Below are 16,636 nucleotides of genomic sequence, written 5' to 3'. Positions count from 1 at the left end.
TGTTTCAAGCATTTCAAAGGCACATCATCAAGAGGCAGGAAAATGCAATTTTTCAAAGCAAAAGCAAAAGCACAAACACTCTGATAGTGCTGTGCCTTGCAGTCTCTGCTCCAGTGCATCAGAAAGGCGACTCCCCCATGCTAGCTGCACCTACTAGAATCTCTTCAGTAGAACACACCAATCCCAACACCTCTTGATTTATCACATCCTGGCATAGTAGCACTCCCCCTCACTGGCATTCCCCTGGAGTACATAAGAGTTCCTGTACAATATCGCTATTTACTTACTGAAACGCTTGCATAGAGTCTGCATACTGCATAGCAAATACATCCTATACCATTCACATGTGACGTGCAAGGAGCAAAGCACACATAACCTGTGTTTTATGGATATAACTTCCATACTTAAAGAGAATGCTTTCTTCCAGAGAACACTTCTATCTGCTTATTTCAGTGTAGTTAGTACAATTACAATTTTCCAGTTCATCTCCTGACTTTGAGTCATCCTAAAAACCCTGAGGAGACTTAGTCATCATATAGAAGAAATGAGATTGTAATTTAAATATAAACCGTGCTGAATGTTTTCATGCAAACACTCTCATCCACCATTTCTCTTGTCACCTAAGTAAGAACAAACTGAATGCTTTTATTTATTTATAAGCATTTCAGTGTCTTCCCTCCTTCAGAGAAACTCTCAATATCAAGGGCACCTGTTTCCCCAGCATTCTTCTTCCCCTCTTCGGTTTACTCCTCAGTTTGCTATATTTACCTAAGGCAGTCACACTGAAACATTTTGAGATGTCCCACACGACAGCCTCCCAAATAAATAAATGATCTAAACCAGAGACCTAAAGGTTTTGATAAATGTGCACCTCTCAGATGAAGAGATGCTAGCACCTTGCAGGCTTTGTGCTGGTGAAGGGGTATGTTAGATATCCTCAACTTGAGGATCAGCCTTACAGAAAAGCACAGTACTGCTTAAACTGTTAACCACGTGTCCCTTACTTGTATTCCTGCTGTACAGTAAAGTGACGGCAGTTGCTGTTCAGATGAGACAGCAAGCAGCTCTTTTTTTGTCTCCTAAAAACCATGCATTTCAAAGAGACCATCTTCACCAGAAGAAACTACCTCAGCAGCAGAAGCAAATAAGAAATAATCTATGCTGCTCATTATTCCTTTCTTCCTTCTTAGTCCACAAATATATGCAACATCCAGCTTTTAATCTAAATCGATTTAGACCCATAGAACTCAAATTTGTTTGATATGAATAATATGCACAGCTCTTTTCAATTTCTCTTATCTGAAATTTTATCCTTTTATCTCAGGATGAAATGATCTCTGCAGCTTCAGTTTGTCAGATGGGAACAGCAGTTATAATGGGTAAGATATGCCAAAGGAAAGTTGCCTATTACTGAAAAGGAAACTACTTAAAAGGCAAGAAAAAGAGGAATTAGAATTACAAATCTCAGTTACAATTTGCTGGTGATTTCTAAAGCAATATATGCTGAGGAAGAGGGGACTAGTATCGTCAGCATGAACTCATGCACTAGTTAGGTATTTCAGACAGGAAAGCAAACCTCTGGTAACTAACTCGGCTGTCTCCATCTCTGACCTACTGCAAGTGCAGCATAGATACAATGAAAGAAGCCTACCCCCAAACACCCCATGGAATTTTACACTGACTTTTTCATCTTCACAGCTAACACTGTTTCCCTTTTGTCCTTGACTGCAGCAGAAAAGAGACAACAGCTCCAGAAGAATGGAAATTAAAAAAAAAACAACAACCCAAACCTTGAAAGTGTAATTCTGAGGTAGGCAGATTTGAACCACTACAGGTAAAAACAACAGCTACTACTGCTTGAGATACCACAGGGTTGTCTAGAGTTAACTCTCTACAACCTAACTCACATGACAGAAATAATAGAGCTGTGCCAGCATGATGCTGTTTACAAGCTAATTCACAGAGAAATTTGCAAAGCTATCTAGGATAGATGAGCATAGCTCATGACTCTTGATTCATGAATGAATAGCTCTTCTTGGCACAGCTCTAATGGTTCACAAACGCAGCCATCCATCCAACCCTCTCTTGGAGGTTTCACCTCTACTGCCAGGACAGTTAGATGCCAACAAATTAGCTAACCACCCATTAAACAAGCATAGATTTCTTACATTAAATAAGTACAAATTTCTTAACATTTTGGGCCAGAAAGCTAGAGAAGAACACAAAACTCCATGTGCACGTTAGAGCCATTCCCACGGCAAAAGCAGAAACCGTCATCAGTAACAGAGACCCTTGCACCACCTCAGGTTGAACTATCCCTTCTCCAAAGGGGGCTGGCTAACCCAACTGCTGTTTCCAGGACACAGCCTTCCTCATTCAAAGCTACCTCCACGAGAGAATGCTTCTAGAGCAGAAAAAAGCCTTGAGTTACTAGAGGCTAGAAGAGTATTCAGGGAAAACACTAGTGTATACTTACTCTGTCCCTTATGATATTCCCTAAGCATTTGCTACTGATTATTGTCTGCTAATATATTAGATGAGATGCACCTTTGCTACAATCTAATCCATGCCTACACTCCACTGCATTATGCTGTGCAAACACCTGGCAGAAAGCATGAACAACTGATTTCCTCACCACCACCTTATTAAGCATCCTGTAAAGAGCCTGCAGAGAGCATTTAACATCCCAAAGATGGGCTACAAAGGCTCACATGTCTTAAAAATGAAACAAAGCTTCTGCTTCTGTGCACTTTAGGATCCTAAGGCAACAATTCTCTCACTGTTTTTTAAACACCTAAATGGTACCAGCCAGAATATCACAGCAGTGAGTAGCAATGAAGCCAGAGCAAGTCCACAAGGTGGCATCTATGAAAGAAGTATTTAACTGCTTGACAACGAACTGAGCTCCTTACCTTGAAGGCAGAAGCGTACTAATCACAGAACCAACTACTCTGGAAAAAGACCTTTAAGATCATCAAGTCCCAGGACTGTCAAGTCTATCACTAAACCATGTCTCTAAGGGCCTCATCTAATTTTCGATTATAGAAACCAACAGGTTAAGGACAGGCCTCAAACCCTAAGCACATTAAATACAGCAAACAAAGTGTCTGAATTATACTTTATGCTGCATGATAAAATTTCCAAGCACAAATGAGGCTGGCAAAAAGCTTTTTCCTGTTGGCATGAACTTAATGGCACCAGGGGTCCTGGCAGTAAGTGACTGCCAACACTGTTTTATTTCAGATCCCAGTGCAACGAATCTTAGTCAAGGGAACATTGTATAACAGACCTTAACCAAGTGTCATAAGGCTTGTATTAGAGAAAGTTGACAAAAATTACTCTTATTCAAACAACAGGGTCTTATTCTTTTGCAGGTGCTATACATTGAGACCAAGTGGCAAGAGCTTTAAAATTTTTGGTTATTCTCACTTTGTTGTAAGGATTTTGCTAGGAAAAAAATGACAAAAGATTGTTTTCATTAGGCAGGATTCAAGCCTTTTTTTTTTTTTTTTTTCCACTTCAACAACTCAGAATATTCAAAATAATAAATAAGCAGAGACCAAAGTTTCAACCTTCAAATGATCCTCCGGTCAGTGTTAAACTTGTTTTGCATTTAAAGCAAGCTGCAGTTATATCCATCATTGCCATGGATTTAATTCGAAAGCATATATTACTACAAAGTTAAATTTAATAGGACTGTCTCCTGCGATGCACTACATCACACCCAGGGAGCAACATCTGTGAGCTGTAATAGAAGACACAGTTAAAAAGCAGCTTAGAGAAGTGCACCACTTTACCGTAACTTGCAAATGTACACAGGGTTCCTGGGTACTCTTGACTAACAGAAGTCAGATCTGGTTGATTAATTTTAGCAATATAGACAAATTGCACATTACATCACCACTCAACATACTGACACTACAGACAGCTTTTTAAAAATAACAGTTTTGTTAGTACTCCACTGTTAGAGGTGAAGACATTTGGCAGTAATTACGTTTAGTGTAAAACCCATACCCAAGGCATCGCAAAGAACAGAAACGATAGCAGCATTCTAGCATAAAATAAGCATAAATGACTCCACAGAGATGCTTTCTCCTTTTGATAAAAAAATAATCACAAAGAATGAAGCTAGGCTAACTGCATTATTTATAAAAACAGTTGCTTCTGAAAAGCCTTTGGGCCAAAACAACCTATTGAAAGCTTTACAAGGCAATAGTGAGCATGAAAGGAAGGAATTTAAAGGCCAAAAGAAGCAAGATATCAAATGTTTGCTCCAATCAATCTTCAAATATTTAGGAATAGATTTTGTCTCACTGCTGGTAGTATTAAGACAGTAAGCACTTTCGTATTACTGAGGCATATAAGGACACTGAAAATTAGTTCTATCATCATGAACTTTGACTTTTACTTGACTATGCCAGTTTGCACAACCTGAAGATATAATTCACAAACCAGAAGATAAAAATATCTTCTTTAAAACAAACAAACAACAACAAAACAAACAACAACTAAAAAGCTTATGGGCAAGTATTGCTAAAAGGACCTAAACTACACCAATTTATAATGGTAGCTCACTGTGGCTGAAGTTTGGCAGAAATTCCTAACACTCCTATCTCGACTGAGGAGTACAGAGGTATATTCTCAAACATCAGACAGGAGCTGTTTAATTACTGAGTGCAGTGATTATGGCAGGAGCTGTCAAAACACTCTTTCCCCACACAGATCAGCAAGCAGAAGTTAAAAGCACCAAGGGATCCTGTGCATGGAGAAACTCAAGTTATGTTCAACACTGAAACTGCTACTTGAGTTAACTTCATGAAGAAAATGAGATCACAGACTCAAAAAAGTAGAATAGGGTGTTGGCCTATCACAACTGAGTAAATGCAGCCATGAAAAATTGCAAGTGCAACTGAACCTGCACCTATACCAGTCATTCCATTCCATTTTGTCCCCAGTCTTGAAATATCTGATTATACAACAAAGGCACACCCAAACTACCTCTACAGTCTTTTGCTCTCACTCAAAGGGTTTGAGACAAGTGATGGCCTTGGCAGTCCTGGGACTTGATGATTTTAAAGGTCTTTTCCAACCTAGTTGATTGTATGATTAGTACACGTCTGCCTCATCTCAACCAGACACTCACTTTGTGGAAATAACAAAAATACTATTCAAAGATGATTCCTTGAACATCAAAGCAGAGGAAGCTTTCAGAAAAAAAAACAAGAGCACAGCAATTCTTAGCCCTGTGAGTGGGGGAAGACTAGAAGCCTATCCGAAGGCTTAAAAATAGCATTTTACCATTGCACACCTGATTTTCCTCCACTTGTTGCGCCCCCCCCCCCCCCCCCCCCCCCTTCATCTGCTAAATCTTGCATTTGGGATTCTACCGCTTCCCCTGCAAGTATTGATGTCCTCACAATATAAAATAGCACAGGCTGTGCAGGTTTTGTTTTGTTTAAAGTACCAACTATACAATCAGCTAGCAGAAGGATCAAAACTTTTTAACAGGTATGTCAAAGGGTAAAAGCTTTTCAGTTCAGTTTCAGTTCACCAGGCCAAGGATGTGAGCAGTAGAGGCTGGGCACTGCTTGCTCACCCCTGGCAAAACCAAGAAAGATCTGTCCTAGAAAATGATGACATTCTAAAAGTAAAGAAGTTGATGTCACATTCACATTGAAAAAAAATCCCAAAACAAAACCCAAAACATGGCTAACATTTAAGTTAGAATAAATCTCTGACATAGTACCCCATGGGTTGGTTTTAAAGCACTGTTTTAGCCTGTGACCTAAAGCCACTATTGCATTACATTGACCAAACAGTACCTGCACGCACTTCATACCACTTACCTCTAGCTCTACCGATCGCCTGAACTGAACTCTGAGCACTTCTTTGATGGATTCACTGACATTCTGTAGAACAGCTCTTCGTGCCAGCACTGGAAATTAATGTCAGTCAGTAAATACGTTTTAGCTTCAACTCTTGGGCTTTGGTTCAAAGCTGCATTTTCAATTGTGCAATGCATGGAAAAGCAGGCAATGAGATCAACCCCATCAAACGAGTGAGACAATGGACAAGGAAAAGGGTAAAGGTGTGGCTGTATCCTTGACTGCACGTACAGTTTAAGGAATTCCAGGCTTATTTTCCCTCTCATTTTAGTTTTTCATATCTGGTGTCTTGAGCATTATAGTAAAAGAATCTTTTAAACAGCCACTGAGGCATTCAAGTTGGATCTGAAAGTTGCCTCACATTTGAGTGTGACCCGTGCATAAAGAGCCTGCTGTCATAACACAGTTAAAAGTTTTGTAGGCAATGCATGGAATGCAGATGGGGACAGAAAAAAGCCACGGAAAACACGCATCTACTTTTCTCTTAAATAAAAAGTAAACAAGCATGACATTAATTACTGAAAGGGATATCCATCAAGTAAGAAATCACTTTAAAAACCCCGCATCCCTATGAACGTCATGTCTGTTACAGTCATGCTTAAGATTTTGACTATGGTCAAAGAAACAACTGAACGATGTCGTGTTGTCATCCTGCCTTTACTTCCCACCAATAGCTTGCCTACAAAACTACTCAAATTACAGGTTAAAAAACCCGCCAACTTCCTCATCATGGCATAGCCAGCTCACCTTCATATCTGGAAGATGAGATTATGCTCATTCTGATTTACATATTACAAATAAATTTTAAAGGCAAAATGTGTTGCACTTTTGCAGCTGCCCTGGATTAGTTTGCTGGTGGTGTTTTGTTAACAAGTTAGGAAGAGATAGGAAAACACCAAAAAAGCAAACACAGATGCCAAGACAATTAGTTTTGAAACACACTAATGTCACTTTTTCTGGTTACAAACACACGGAATCCAACTGAAATAAGTACAGGAGGAGGAGGGAAAATATAAATATAAGCTAGTACGGTAAAATTATAAAAATGGTTACAAACCCCAATTATTTTTTAAACCAACCCTCCTCTTTCATATTACAACATTACCTCACATGCAGGTTGTTTTTACAAACAGCAGCAACAACTGAAAGGAGAAACTTACTCAGTCAGAACATTTAATAGTTTGGCAAAAACATCACCATGACAGCAACATTCATTTACAACCCATGAAATGATAAAGCAGCCCCTAATTCAGCAGACTTGTATATATGCATCAGCAATTTTAGAAGGCAATTTCATTCTCTGTGCAGTGTAACGTGCACGTAACTCACCACCACAACAGACTTTGCTCACACGAATTCTATTGTTTTCAAGAATAAATGATAAATCACCACTTTTACACCCGTTTGTCTAAATTTATGCCATATTTCTTTGGAAGGTTCTCTTAGTTAATTCATTGTCTACAATTTAACTAGTGGCTTCTGGAAAACAAAATAAAAATATTAGAAGTATCTTACCTGCAGTAACTAAATAAGCATCAGGAACTGTGATGTCGCAGACATATGGCTGCTTGGTAGTGCTCACTGCAGAAGTTATAACCACAGGTTCAGATTGAGTAGTAGTCACCAGAGGGGTGGAGGAGAATGTCGGCAGGCTGCCAGCAGCAGTCGTGCTGCGGCTGTCCACAGCACTGGTAGCTGTGGTCATGGGGACAGCGGTGGAAGCAGCCGATGCATCAGTACCAGAAGTTACACTGCTTTCTGCTGGAACTTCATATCCAGTGGCAGGGCTAGAAGTTGGAGGAAACTGGGTGGGAGCAAATGACGCGGTCACTGACAGAGATGCTGTAGGAAAGGGCATCACGCTGATGGTGTCAGACCCTGACGTCAGGTTGTTAAGGTCTGCAGGAGGAAGGGCTGTGTGGGCACTGCCCTCGCTGCGAGATGTTAAAAGCAGCGTGGGGCTAACTGTAGCACCAATATCCTCATCAGAAGCCAGAGCAGTTGAGAGCGGAGATGAAGATACATTTAAGACAGGAGTTGCTGGAAAGGTAGTAAACAGAGATATCAGATCTGTTTCACTGAGCAAGATGCTGCTCATAACAGACTGGGTGCTGGAAGCAGGCAACACCAGGGTAGGAACCACAGAGTAAGAGGTGGAGAGCGAAGGCTCCAGCTGAGAGGTAGCTCCTGTAACAGCTGAGGTAAACACAACTTCAGAGCCCGCTGGCAGTACTGAGGGTGCTTCCAGAAACACAGACAACTCAGAGTGAAAATCTGATGATGGTGTTATTTCAGGAACATATGCACCTGGAAGAGAGGATGCATCTGAATACAAATATGATGTTTGGCTGAGAAGGAACTGAGAAACCTCAGTGTCAGTGGCAGAGCTGACAGTGGTAGCAAAGTCCCAGCTGGAAACATCCTTGGAAAATACTAATGTTCCAATCAACGAGGTCTGAGGTAAGAGTGTTGATAAATCACTTTCCATAACAGAGTAAGAATTCAGCATGGCCGATGACACAGACAAGTAGCTAGGTTCAATAAGAAATGGTGTCGATAAAAGACTGGATGAGAAATCCAAAATATTTAAAGACGGTTCCTCCCTTGTAGACGTCTTCTCAAGCAAGACAGATTCTGATGGCATTAATTCTGGCAACTCCAGCAAAGTTGTATGACTGACTGCAAACGATGCTACCGGCTCACTCTGAATGAAGGTGGAGTCAAACAGAATGGTGGTGGCACCAGGAAGTTCTATGTGAGTGCTTGGTGTCAATGAAACTGTTTCCAGAACTGGGGGGGGAAACTGAGCAGAGATGCTCAGTGATGTTCCTTCAGCGAGCTGATGGTAGGAAGAAGAAATTGTTATAGGTGTCCCAGTGTTAAGGACAGTTTCCACAGCGCTTAATAAAAACACGCCTGAATCAGGGATTTCTGCAAATCTTGAAGAAAATGAAACAACTGGTCTTGATGGAAAAGAAGTATCAAAAGTCTCAGGTGTAGGCTCCTCTAATTCATACCTGTCAGTAATTATAGTTGTAAACGGAGTTATGCCTTGTAATTCAGAGGCTTTGATGGACAAAGTTTCAACATAATCACCTGAGCCCACGTCCTGTTCTGGGGAAAAGCCTGCTTCGGGCAGAAATGAAACTGAGTCACAATACAAACAAGAACTGTATGATCTTGTGAAAGGCACTGGACTCATGAGCTCACTGGCAAGCTCTGATTGACTTGGTACTTCTGAACCAGCAGGCAAATTTGGTGCTGTACTGGAGGATTCATGCGTAAACAGGTTGGCATTAAGAACTCTACTAGAATCCATGGAAATGACAGCTGAGTGAAGCGGGAAAGACGCAAGTGGAAGACTAATAGAAAACAAAGCAGGCTCAGCACTGGCTACCGACGCCAGAGTGGCCCAGGGAATGCTTGGAAAGGGGTAGGTCCTTAGACTGAGACTTTCTGCTGCCCTGCTACTCACATCAGCGTAAATGTCATCGTACAGGTCTGCACTTCGTGCTGTGGCATTTGGGGTCACCAGGCTAGTTTCACCCAGCAGCTTGAGATGAAAAGGTGACGCTTCTGAAGTAGCCCCAGAAGGCAAAGCTGTTAAACTTGCATTTATGTTTTCCTGCACTGCAACTCCCTCCTCTGAAAGAATGGAAGTGAAATAAATAGCTGTATTTGGAGGGTACAACTGCAAGTCTCTGCCTGGTGCTAGCATTTCACTATCTTGTACAAAAGGCTTTGATTCAGTAGGAGCATTACTGTGATCAGGGACTGTGCTCAACAGAGTCTTCTGCTGTGCTGTTTTTAAGATGTCATATGGTGAAGAAAAGACAGATGATGAAGGCGTTAGCAAAACAGTTTCTAACATTTCTCTTGGTGGCTCTACTGTATTAACTGTGTGATGATCTGTTAAAACTAAAAAAGACTTCAGTGGAGGAGTCCACTGTGCCTTTGGAAATGAACTAATAAACTCATCGTCACTTAAGAAAGCCTCATTGTTTGTTACAGAGCCATCTACCAACGGCATACTTCTCCCTTCTGACATCCTGACCATTTCTTCTTGGTTAAATAAAGTCACATCAAAAGGAGTGGTAACTGATGATAAAACCGTTTGAAAGAAATTACTTTCTTGGGACTCCAAAGTACTTTTTGCTAAGGCCATTTGTGTCCTGCTGCCTGATATGCTTTCGTGCATCTTTGAGTCCACTGAGAAAAAGGAAAAATTTTGCTGCTCCAAGGATCTCTCATCTAAATGAAGAGGGAGAGAGGAAAACAAAAAAGCACCAGATTAGCACAAGTAGTAAGATTACAATGAAACAATCTCACATACAATATTTCTAGACATAACCACCCAGAATTCAAAGGCTACGGAAAACCTCCCAGTAGAAGAAACACCTACGTGCGCAAGTCAGCACAAACAGCAAGATTCTCTGTGAAACTCCATTCCCTGGACATGAGCAGACAACACAAGCTCCTCTCACTCTGCACCTACTCATCTCTCTACAACAGCACTTCAGTGAGGACCACAGGACAGAAAGCAGTTCCCTATGCGAGGCTACAGTTCATGGCAGCTAATGGTGTCACAAAGTAAACAAGAAGGGTAACAGGGAATAATGCAGGATAAAAATTTGCCTAACTTTAAGCCTTCTGCTTTCCTTTAGCACCACTTCATTTCCTCTGTTCTATTACTTCTTAATATTAGGCTCACTAGCAGATCCGCTGTATTTCGAGGACCAGATCCTCCCTCTCTAATCAGAAATGAGTGATACATGAGAGACGAAGAGGAGTTCCTTTTACATAAGGCAAATGTGGACCTGATAACACTCATGACAATTTCCTAGGTAACATGTCCAGTAGTTACGCTTGTATTGCCAGCCATCCATTTAACTTCTGGTCTTTTAGCAGTCAGTGACAAATTGCTTCAGTACATAATTGCTGTCTTTATTCACAACCTGCTGTGGGAGTACCCTATTTATGGGCCACCTGTACTAAAACATTCACTGCTCCAGTTTGCAGAATCCAAGCAGTAATAGCTGGGTTCAAACACAAAGCAGAAAAAGCTAAGAATTCACCGGATATTTTCAGAAAATATGTGCAAAAATCACATACGAATGTAATTTGCATAACTTGACTATAATTCAAGTCCCCTCTTACCCCACTCTTGTGAGACCACCTGAAATAGTGTTCAGCTCTGGGGCTCCCAACACAAAAGGGATATGGACCTTCTCAAGTGAGTCCAGAGAACGCCACAGAGATCCTACGAGGGCTGTAGCACTTCTCCTGTGAAGACAGGCTGAGAGAGTTGGGCTTGTTCAGCCTGGAGAAGGCTCAGGGGAGACCTTAGAGCAGCTTCTAGTACCTAAAGAGGGCCTACAAGAAAACCGGAGAGGGCATGTAGTGGCAGAACAAGGGATTATGACCTTAAAGAGGGAGATTTAGATTAGGTATTATGAAGAAATTCTTCCCTGTGAGGGTGGTGAGGTGCTGGCACAGGTTGCCCAGAGAAGTTGTTGCTGCCCCATCCCTGGCAGTGTTCAAGGTCAGGCTGCATGGGGCTTGGAGCAATCTGGTCTAGTGGAAGGTGTCCCTGCCCATGGCAGGAGGGTTGGACCTTTAAGGTCCCTTCCAAGACAAACCACTCTGTGACTCTTATGATTCTAATTATTCCTCTCTCACAAAAGTGTTCTTGGGTTACAGAGAAGTTCTGTTTATGAGCTTTTCCAAATATGGATGCATTTTGCAAAGAAAAGGTTGATTATTGTTTGAGTACTTTTCTGAAATGTCAAGACTAAATTAATAACCTTCAGAGCTGAATATTAGGGGAATATTAGAAAATTGCCTCAGGATATTTTTCAAGGATACACACAAAGGCTTCATCCATAAATTAGCTATCCTACCTGATTATCCTGCTTTCACATGGAAGTATACACACAGTTTTCCTGGAACCTACTGGCAATGCACATTAAAAAGGCTAGGGGAAGTGGGGTGGGTGGGAATCCTGTCCAGTTAAACCATCAGGGATCAGTTTAAAATCAAACCAAGCATACACAGTATAAAGTGCCAGACAGTGATACAGCACACTGCTCAACTGTAACTACATTTGTGACCCTTTAGAAGATGCCTTGAACTCAGTAACCCATGCTAGCTCCTGCAGGAATAGCTCACCTATCTGTTAACACACTGTTGTCAGTCTAACAACACTTTCCAAAGGTGATAAACTGCTGTACTCAACCCCTCCTCCCCGGTCTGTTTGCTGAATTGACACAAGTTTTGAAGAGCTGAAATATCAACTTGATAAATTTTGAAGCTGAAAAGCACGATTACAAGTATTAATGCACAGAGCTAATATCACTGTACCACTAATCACAGCTAATCAAATACAAACGCTGTGAGTCTATGCATTATTTTACAGATTCCATGCACAATGTTTTGCAGCATAGCAGATACTATTCTCTCAAATACTCCAAATCAACTTCCCCTTCCCCTTAAACTCATTGTAGGCACTGCCAACTTTATGATGCTTAGTTGTGGTGCAATTATAAAATATACTGCCTTACAATGCTTTTAGGGAGAAAAGGGAAAAAAGAAGGAGGGAGGGGAAAGGGTGGGGTGAAAGAAGAAGGGGTGAAAGAACATAAGTACGCTCCTGTAAAAGCTATGAAAGACAAATACACAAGTCTACCCTTGACTTCTTCCACGGAAGTCAGCTTTTGAACACAGTGCAGCCACTTTAACTTAGGCTTTCAGTCTTTATTTTAATCTTTGTGAGATTTTGAATAAGCAGGGAGTTACTGAAGGAAAAGACTCACAAGGCTATGAAACAAACACTGCCAGAATGAATCCTTTCTTTCCCCGTGCACAATTCCTTTTAGCCAGCCCTGTAAAATCCTGTGCACCTTGGTCACACTTTGGAGTCCCAGCACTTGCCTACAGTGAGTTCTACAGGCAAACATGCTAACATATAAAAGTTGTTCTTGTTCATCACAGCTTCATGTCATAAATCCCTGTGGCAGTAACACAAGACAGCTGTGCTAGTTTCAACACAGTAAGCATGGTAAATGTGAAAATGCACACACAACAGTTAATATAACCGGCAAAGGTGAATATGTACTGATTAGTAACTGCACTTTTGATCATGTATCTCCACAAATCTTTGACCCAAAGCTAGAGGTGCTTCCAAAACCAAAACAGTTTCATTGCCTGTTCTTGCCTATGCCATGTATCATTAATTTTCCTTCACTCATAGAGATTGCCCTTTATCTTTGCTCAATAGGATAGGGAAGCTGTCACAAGGCCAGATCCTGCTGGAAGTGACTTCATGGCAAAAAGATCTTCTGAAGAGTCACCTGCACCACCATAAACTGTCCAATAGACACGCATAAGAGGCAAGGCCAATATGGGCTAGTATTTATTTCATTTATTTCCTTTATTTCCAAGACAAGGTAACAGCAGTTAGTTAAGTAAGTGGAGTGGGGAAAATTCACTTGTGGTCTAGGATTTTGAAACAACTCATCAGCAAGTTCACGAGCTACTCTTCCGTGCTCTTTGCTTTGCTTAGCGTTTCAGAAACAGGGAGCATTAGTGACATGCCATTAACAATACAATTTATTGTTTTATGTCACCTACAGAACAACAGTGTACTAATTCAGTACTGCCTGTTAGAACTGCATGTGCCTCTCATGGAGAGCAGATGGGATATGCAGTAGATGCGCCTCAGAGCAGCTGGACAGCCCACAAAGAGGAAGGAAAAGCAAAGGAAAAAGGGAAGGAGGTGAAGGAACACCACGGTACGACAATCACACCCTCACCACGCAGAGCAGCTGATCTGGCTATACCGTGGGACAAAGAAAGCAGACAGATTGCACATGTTCTGGTGTATCTCAACATCACGACTGCACAAAGCTATTGATGAATATCAATGCTGACTTGTTTGTTTGCACAGCTGCTGGGTGACGGTTTTGCCATCCAGCAACTGTAGTGCCACTGAGGTCAGCAATGGCGACAGGCTGACAATCAGACAAGCCAAACTGCACCAAGCCGATAACATTCTGAGAAAGAACAGTTAGCTTAGGAAGCAAAGCTGTGATCCCAAGCTACTGCAAAGGGGAGGAAAGGAGAGCACTTGTGGCTGGGGCCACAGGAGGCACAGATGGCACCAATACAATGCCTCAGCTCAGACAACAACTTTCGGACACAGGAAGAATAACAGCATAGGAAATGTGCTGATGGGCTTGGGGTGATAAACTCTCCGCTGCTTCTGCTGCCCTGCAGAACTGGTTAGAGCCTGAATTAAATTCACAATTAATGAAACCTGTCACTGAGCACAATGATCCCTTCAACTGCCAAATCCGTATTTACAGAAGCACAGACGTGCACCGTTAACACTGGTGCAGACTTGTGTGAATTCGGGAAGGGCCATAACACATGCAGTCTCATGACTACAGCAAAAGACTGCTGCAGTCTACAGACTTCAGTGACAAAAATATACCATGTGGGCTTGCCAGAAAGCTATGAGTGTTCATCAACCAGGAACTAGACTAGTAATTTTTCCCAAAAGCAATTAGAGAGATGTAGTTTTCGTCCTTCCTGCAGTCACAGTGCTGAAAAGTAATGTCTGTTCCATACTCTATAATAAGGTAAAAAAAGATGATTTTCCAAATATATATTCATCTGTTCATAAGTTTCCATATTTACATATTTATTTATAATAAATATACTTTCATATATTTTTAAATGTGGGATTCAAGAGGTAACTTTTGCCCCTGCCACTGATCTCTCATGTGGCTTCAAAAAAGTTGCAAGACTTTTCTGCACTCTGCTATTAAAATGTGGCAATGATACACTATCACAACTCCAGTATATACTAAAATGTAGGTAATTTCCTATATTACAAAAATGTTAAATTATAGATGATAGGTACAGGGATGACACCGACCAATGTAATAGAGCAGTCTTTACTGCTGATAAAAATGAACCTTAAGAATAAAACTAGTAATTTCTGCTCTATTACTTTTTAGAAACTAAGCAACAGCTAATAAATTTTGCAAGCGTCAGAAAGTGCCAGCAGCCTAGCTGCAAACCAGTTCAAACATACATCACCTCAAAAAACCCAATCATCTGTGTACTAACACAATGGTCTAAAAAATTCAATTTTAGCACCTTTCTTTTTTTAGGCAAGGAGAAAAACTGTTCTTTTATTACTGCCCACTGTTTCAAACAAAGGCATTTTAGATAAGAGAGGCAACCGACACTACATGCATGCCAAGTATTATGGGAAATTTCCTATTCATAGAATCACAGAATGGTTTGGGTTGGAAGGGACATTAAGGATCATCCAGTTCATGGTCAGGGACACCTCCCACTAGCCCAAGTTGCTCCAAGCCCCATCCAACCTGGCCTTGAACACTGCCAGGGATGGGGCAGCCACAGCTTCTCTGGGCAACCTGTGCCAGTGCCTCACCACCCCATAGTGAAGAATTTCTTCCTTCTATCAAACTTACATCTCCCCTGTTTAAGTTTGAGCCTATTACCTAACTAGATTCTATTAGGTAACAGTTCTCAAATTCTTAAAGCTATGGATTCACTAGGAATATTTACCACTTGAAACAGCTCCCTGACTATAGGGTAGAGTAGCACACCACGTTTACAGAAAGCTTTTAACAATACTTTTTAATTTCAATTTTTCTTTGAGAAACAGTAAGAAATTTAAATAACTGAACCCAGCATAGGATGAGACCACCCAAGCATAGAAAAAATGACAGACTCAAATGTATCCGAAAAAAATTATAACTCTTCTTTGTATGGCTTAACACTTAATAACTAATTTATTTAACAGCATTTAGTTCAGCTTCCGCCAAAAAAGATCTTGTATGCATTAGATCACTGCAAAAAATTTACACAGTTCTCTTGTGTAAGCATCTAACTAAATTTCTTAGGTGTCTGGCTTGGAGGAAAATACCAGTCACAGAAGCATGTGCAGCTGAAAAGCTGTCTGCTTTCTTCTCTGGGAGGCATTAAGCATGGATTGAACACTGACAGTAATCAGCCCTGGCACACAAAAGCCAGGGAGAGGAGGGGGTGAGAGCCTGCACAGTTCCTGCCTTCCAGAGCTCTAGCTCCTCTGTGGGGCTCTGGGCAGTGTTTGGAAGGTTCTGTTCCCAGAGCACATGCTGCACCCATACCCAATGCTCTCTTGCTGCTTAGGCTGCGCAAAGGACACAAATCATCTGGAGTCATAACAGCCATTTCCTGAAGATGCTCATTTTCTTATTGTAAAAGAATATCTCACCATTTACCACATGCACTCGTGATTTCACTCATTAAACGGCTTGTACTACCTGAAAGGCTAAAACAGAGAGCAAGTAAAGAAGTAAAAAAAAGTTTGCTGAATCTTGGCAGTCTTGTGCTGCAGTTGAAAATAAAATTTTGTAACAAATGATAAAAAGTTGTATTAAGAGAAAAATAACAGTGTGAACAGGAAGCATGCAAAGTGAGTGCCTATGTACACACACACTCACTTTTGCACACTTCAGTTTTCAATCTATAGCCAAGAAAGAAGAGGAACATCTTGAAGTCATTCTTCATCCACATGCAAACAGATGTGGCTCAGCTGCTCCTCAGGTGCAAGTACAGAAGAAACTCCCTCCTCTACAGCAAATGAGCATGAGCTTCTATCTCTGTATGACGTGAAACCGTGCAGCAAAGCACAAAGGGAAGGGGCAAAGATAAATCCTTACTTGATTGCCAGC

General features: G+C 41.2%; 1 protein-coding gene across 6 annotated transcripts in view; it reads right to left on the bottom strand.

The window, feature by feature from the left end:
* KIAA1549 (KIAA1549 ortholog) overlaps positions 1-16,636 on the bottom strand; it is a 148,508-nt gene that overhangs the window by 66,479 nt on the left and 65,393 nt on the right. For all 6 annotated transcript variants that reach the window (XR_009964348.1, XM_062616385.1, XM_062616389.1 and 3 more), the window contains exons 2-3: positions 7,401-10,136; positions 5,847-5,935 (exon numbers count right to left, since the gene is read on the bottom strand). Coding sequence is in view for 5 of the 6 variants with exons in the window: in XM_062616385.1 (XP_062472369.1) it covers positions 5,847-5,935; positions 7,401-10,136 (2,825 nt within the window). In the remaining variant the exon portion in view is untranslated. The remainder of the gene's footprint in view (positions 1-5,846; positions 5,936-7,400; positions 10,137-16,636) is intronic.

This window comes from Pezoporus occidentalis, unplaced genomic scaffold, assembly GCF_034315485.1.
Source record: "Pezoporus occidentalis ecotype Australia unplaced genomic scaffold, CSIRO_AGI_Poc_V1 ctg19, whole genome shotgun sequence".
Taxonomy (NCBI): Eukaryota; Metazoa; Chordata; class Aves; order Psittaciformes; family Psittacidae; genus Pezoporus; species Pezoporus occidentalis.
Note: the sequence above shows the minus strand (reverse complement) of the source record. Positions and strands in the feature narration are given on the sequence as shown.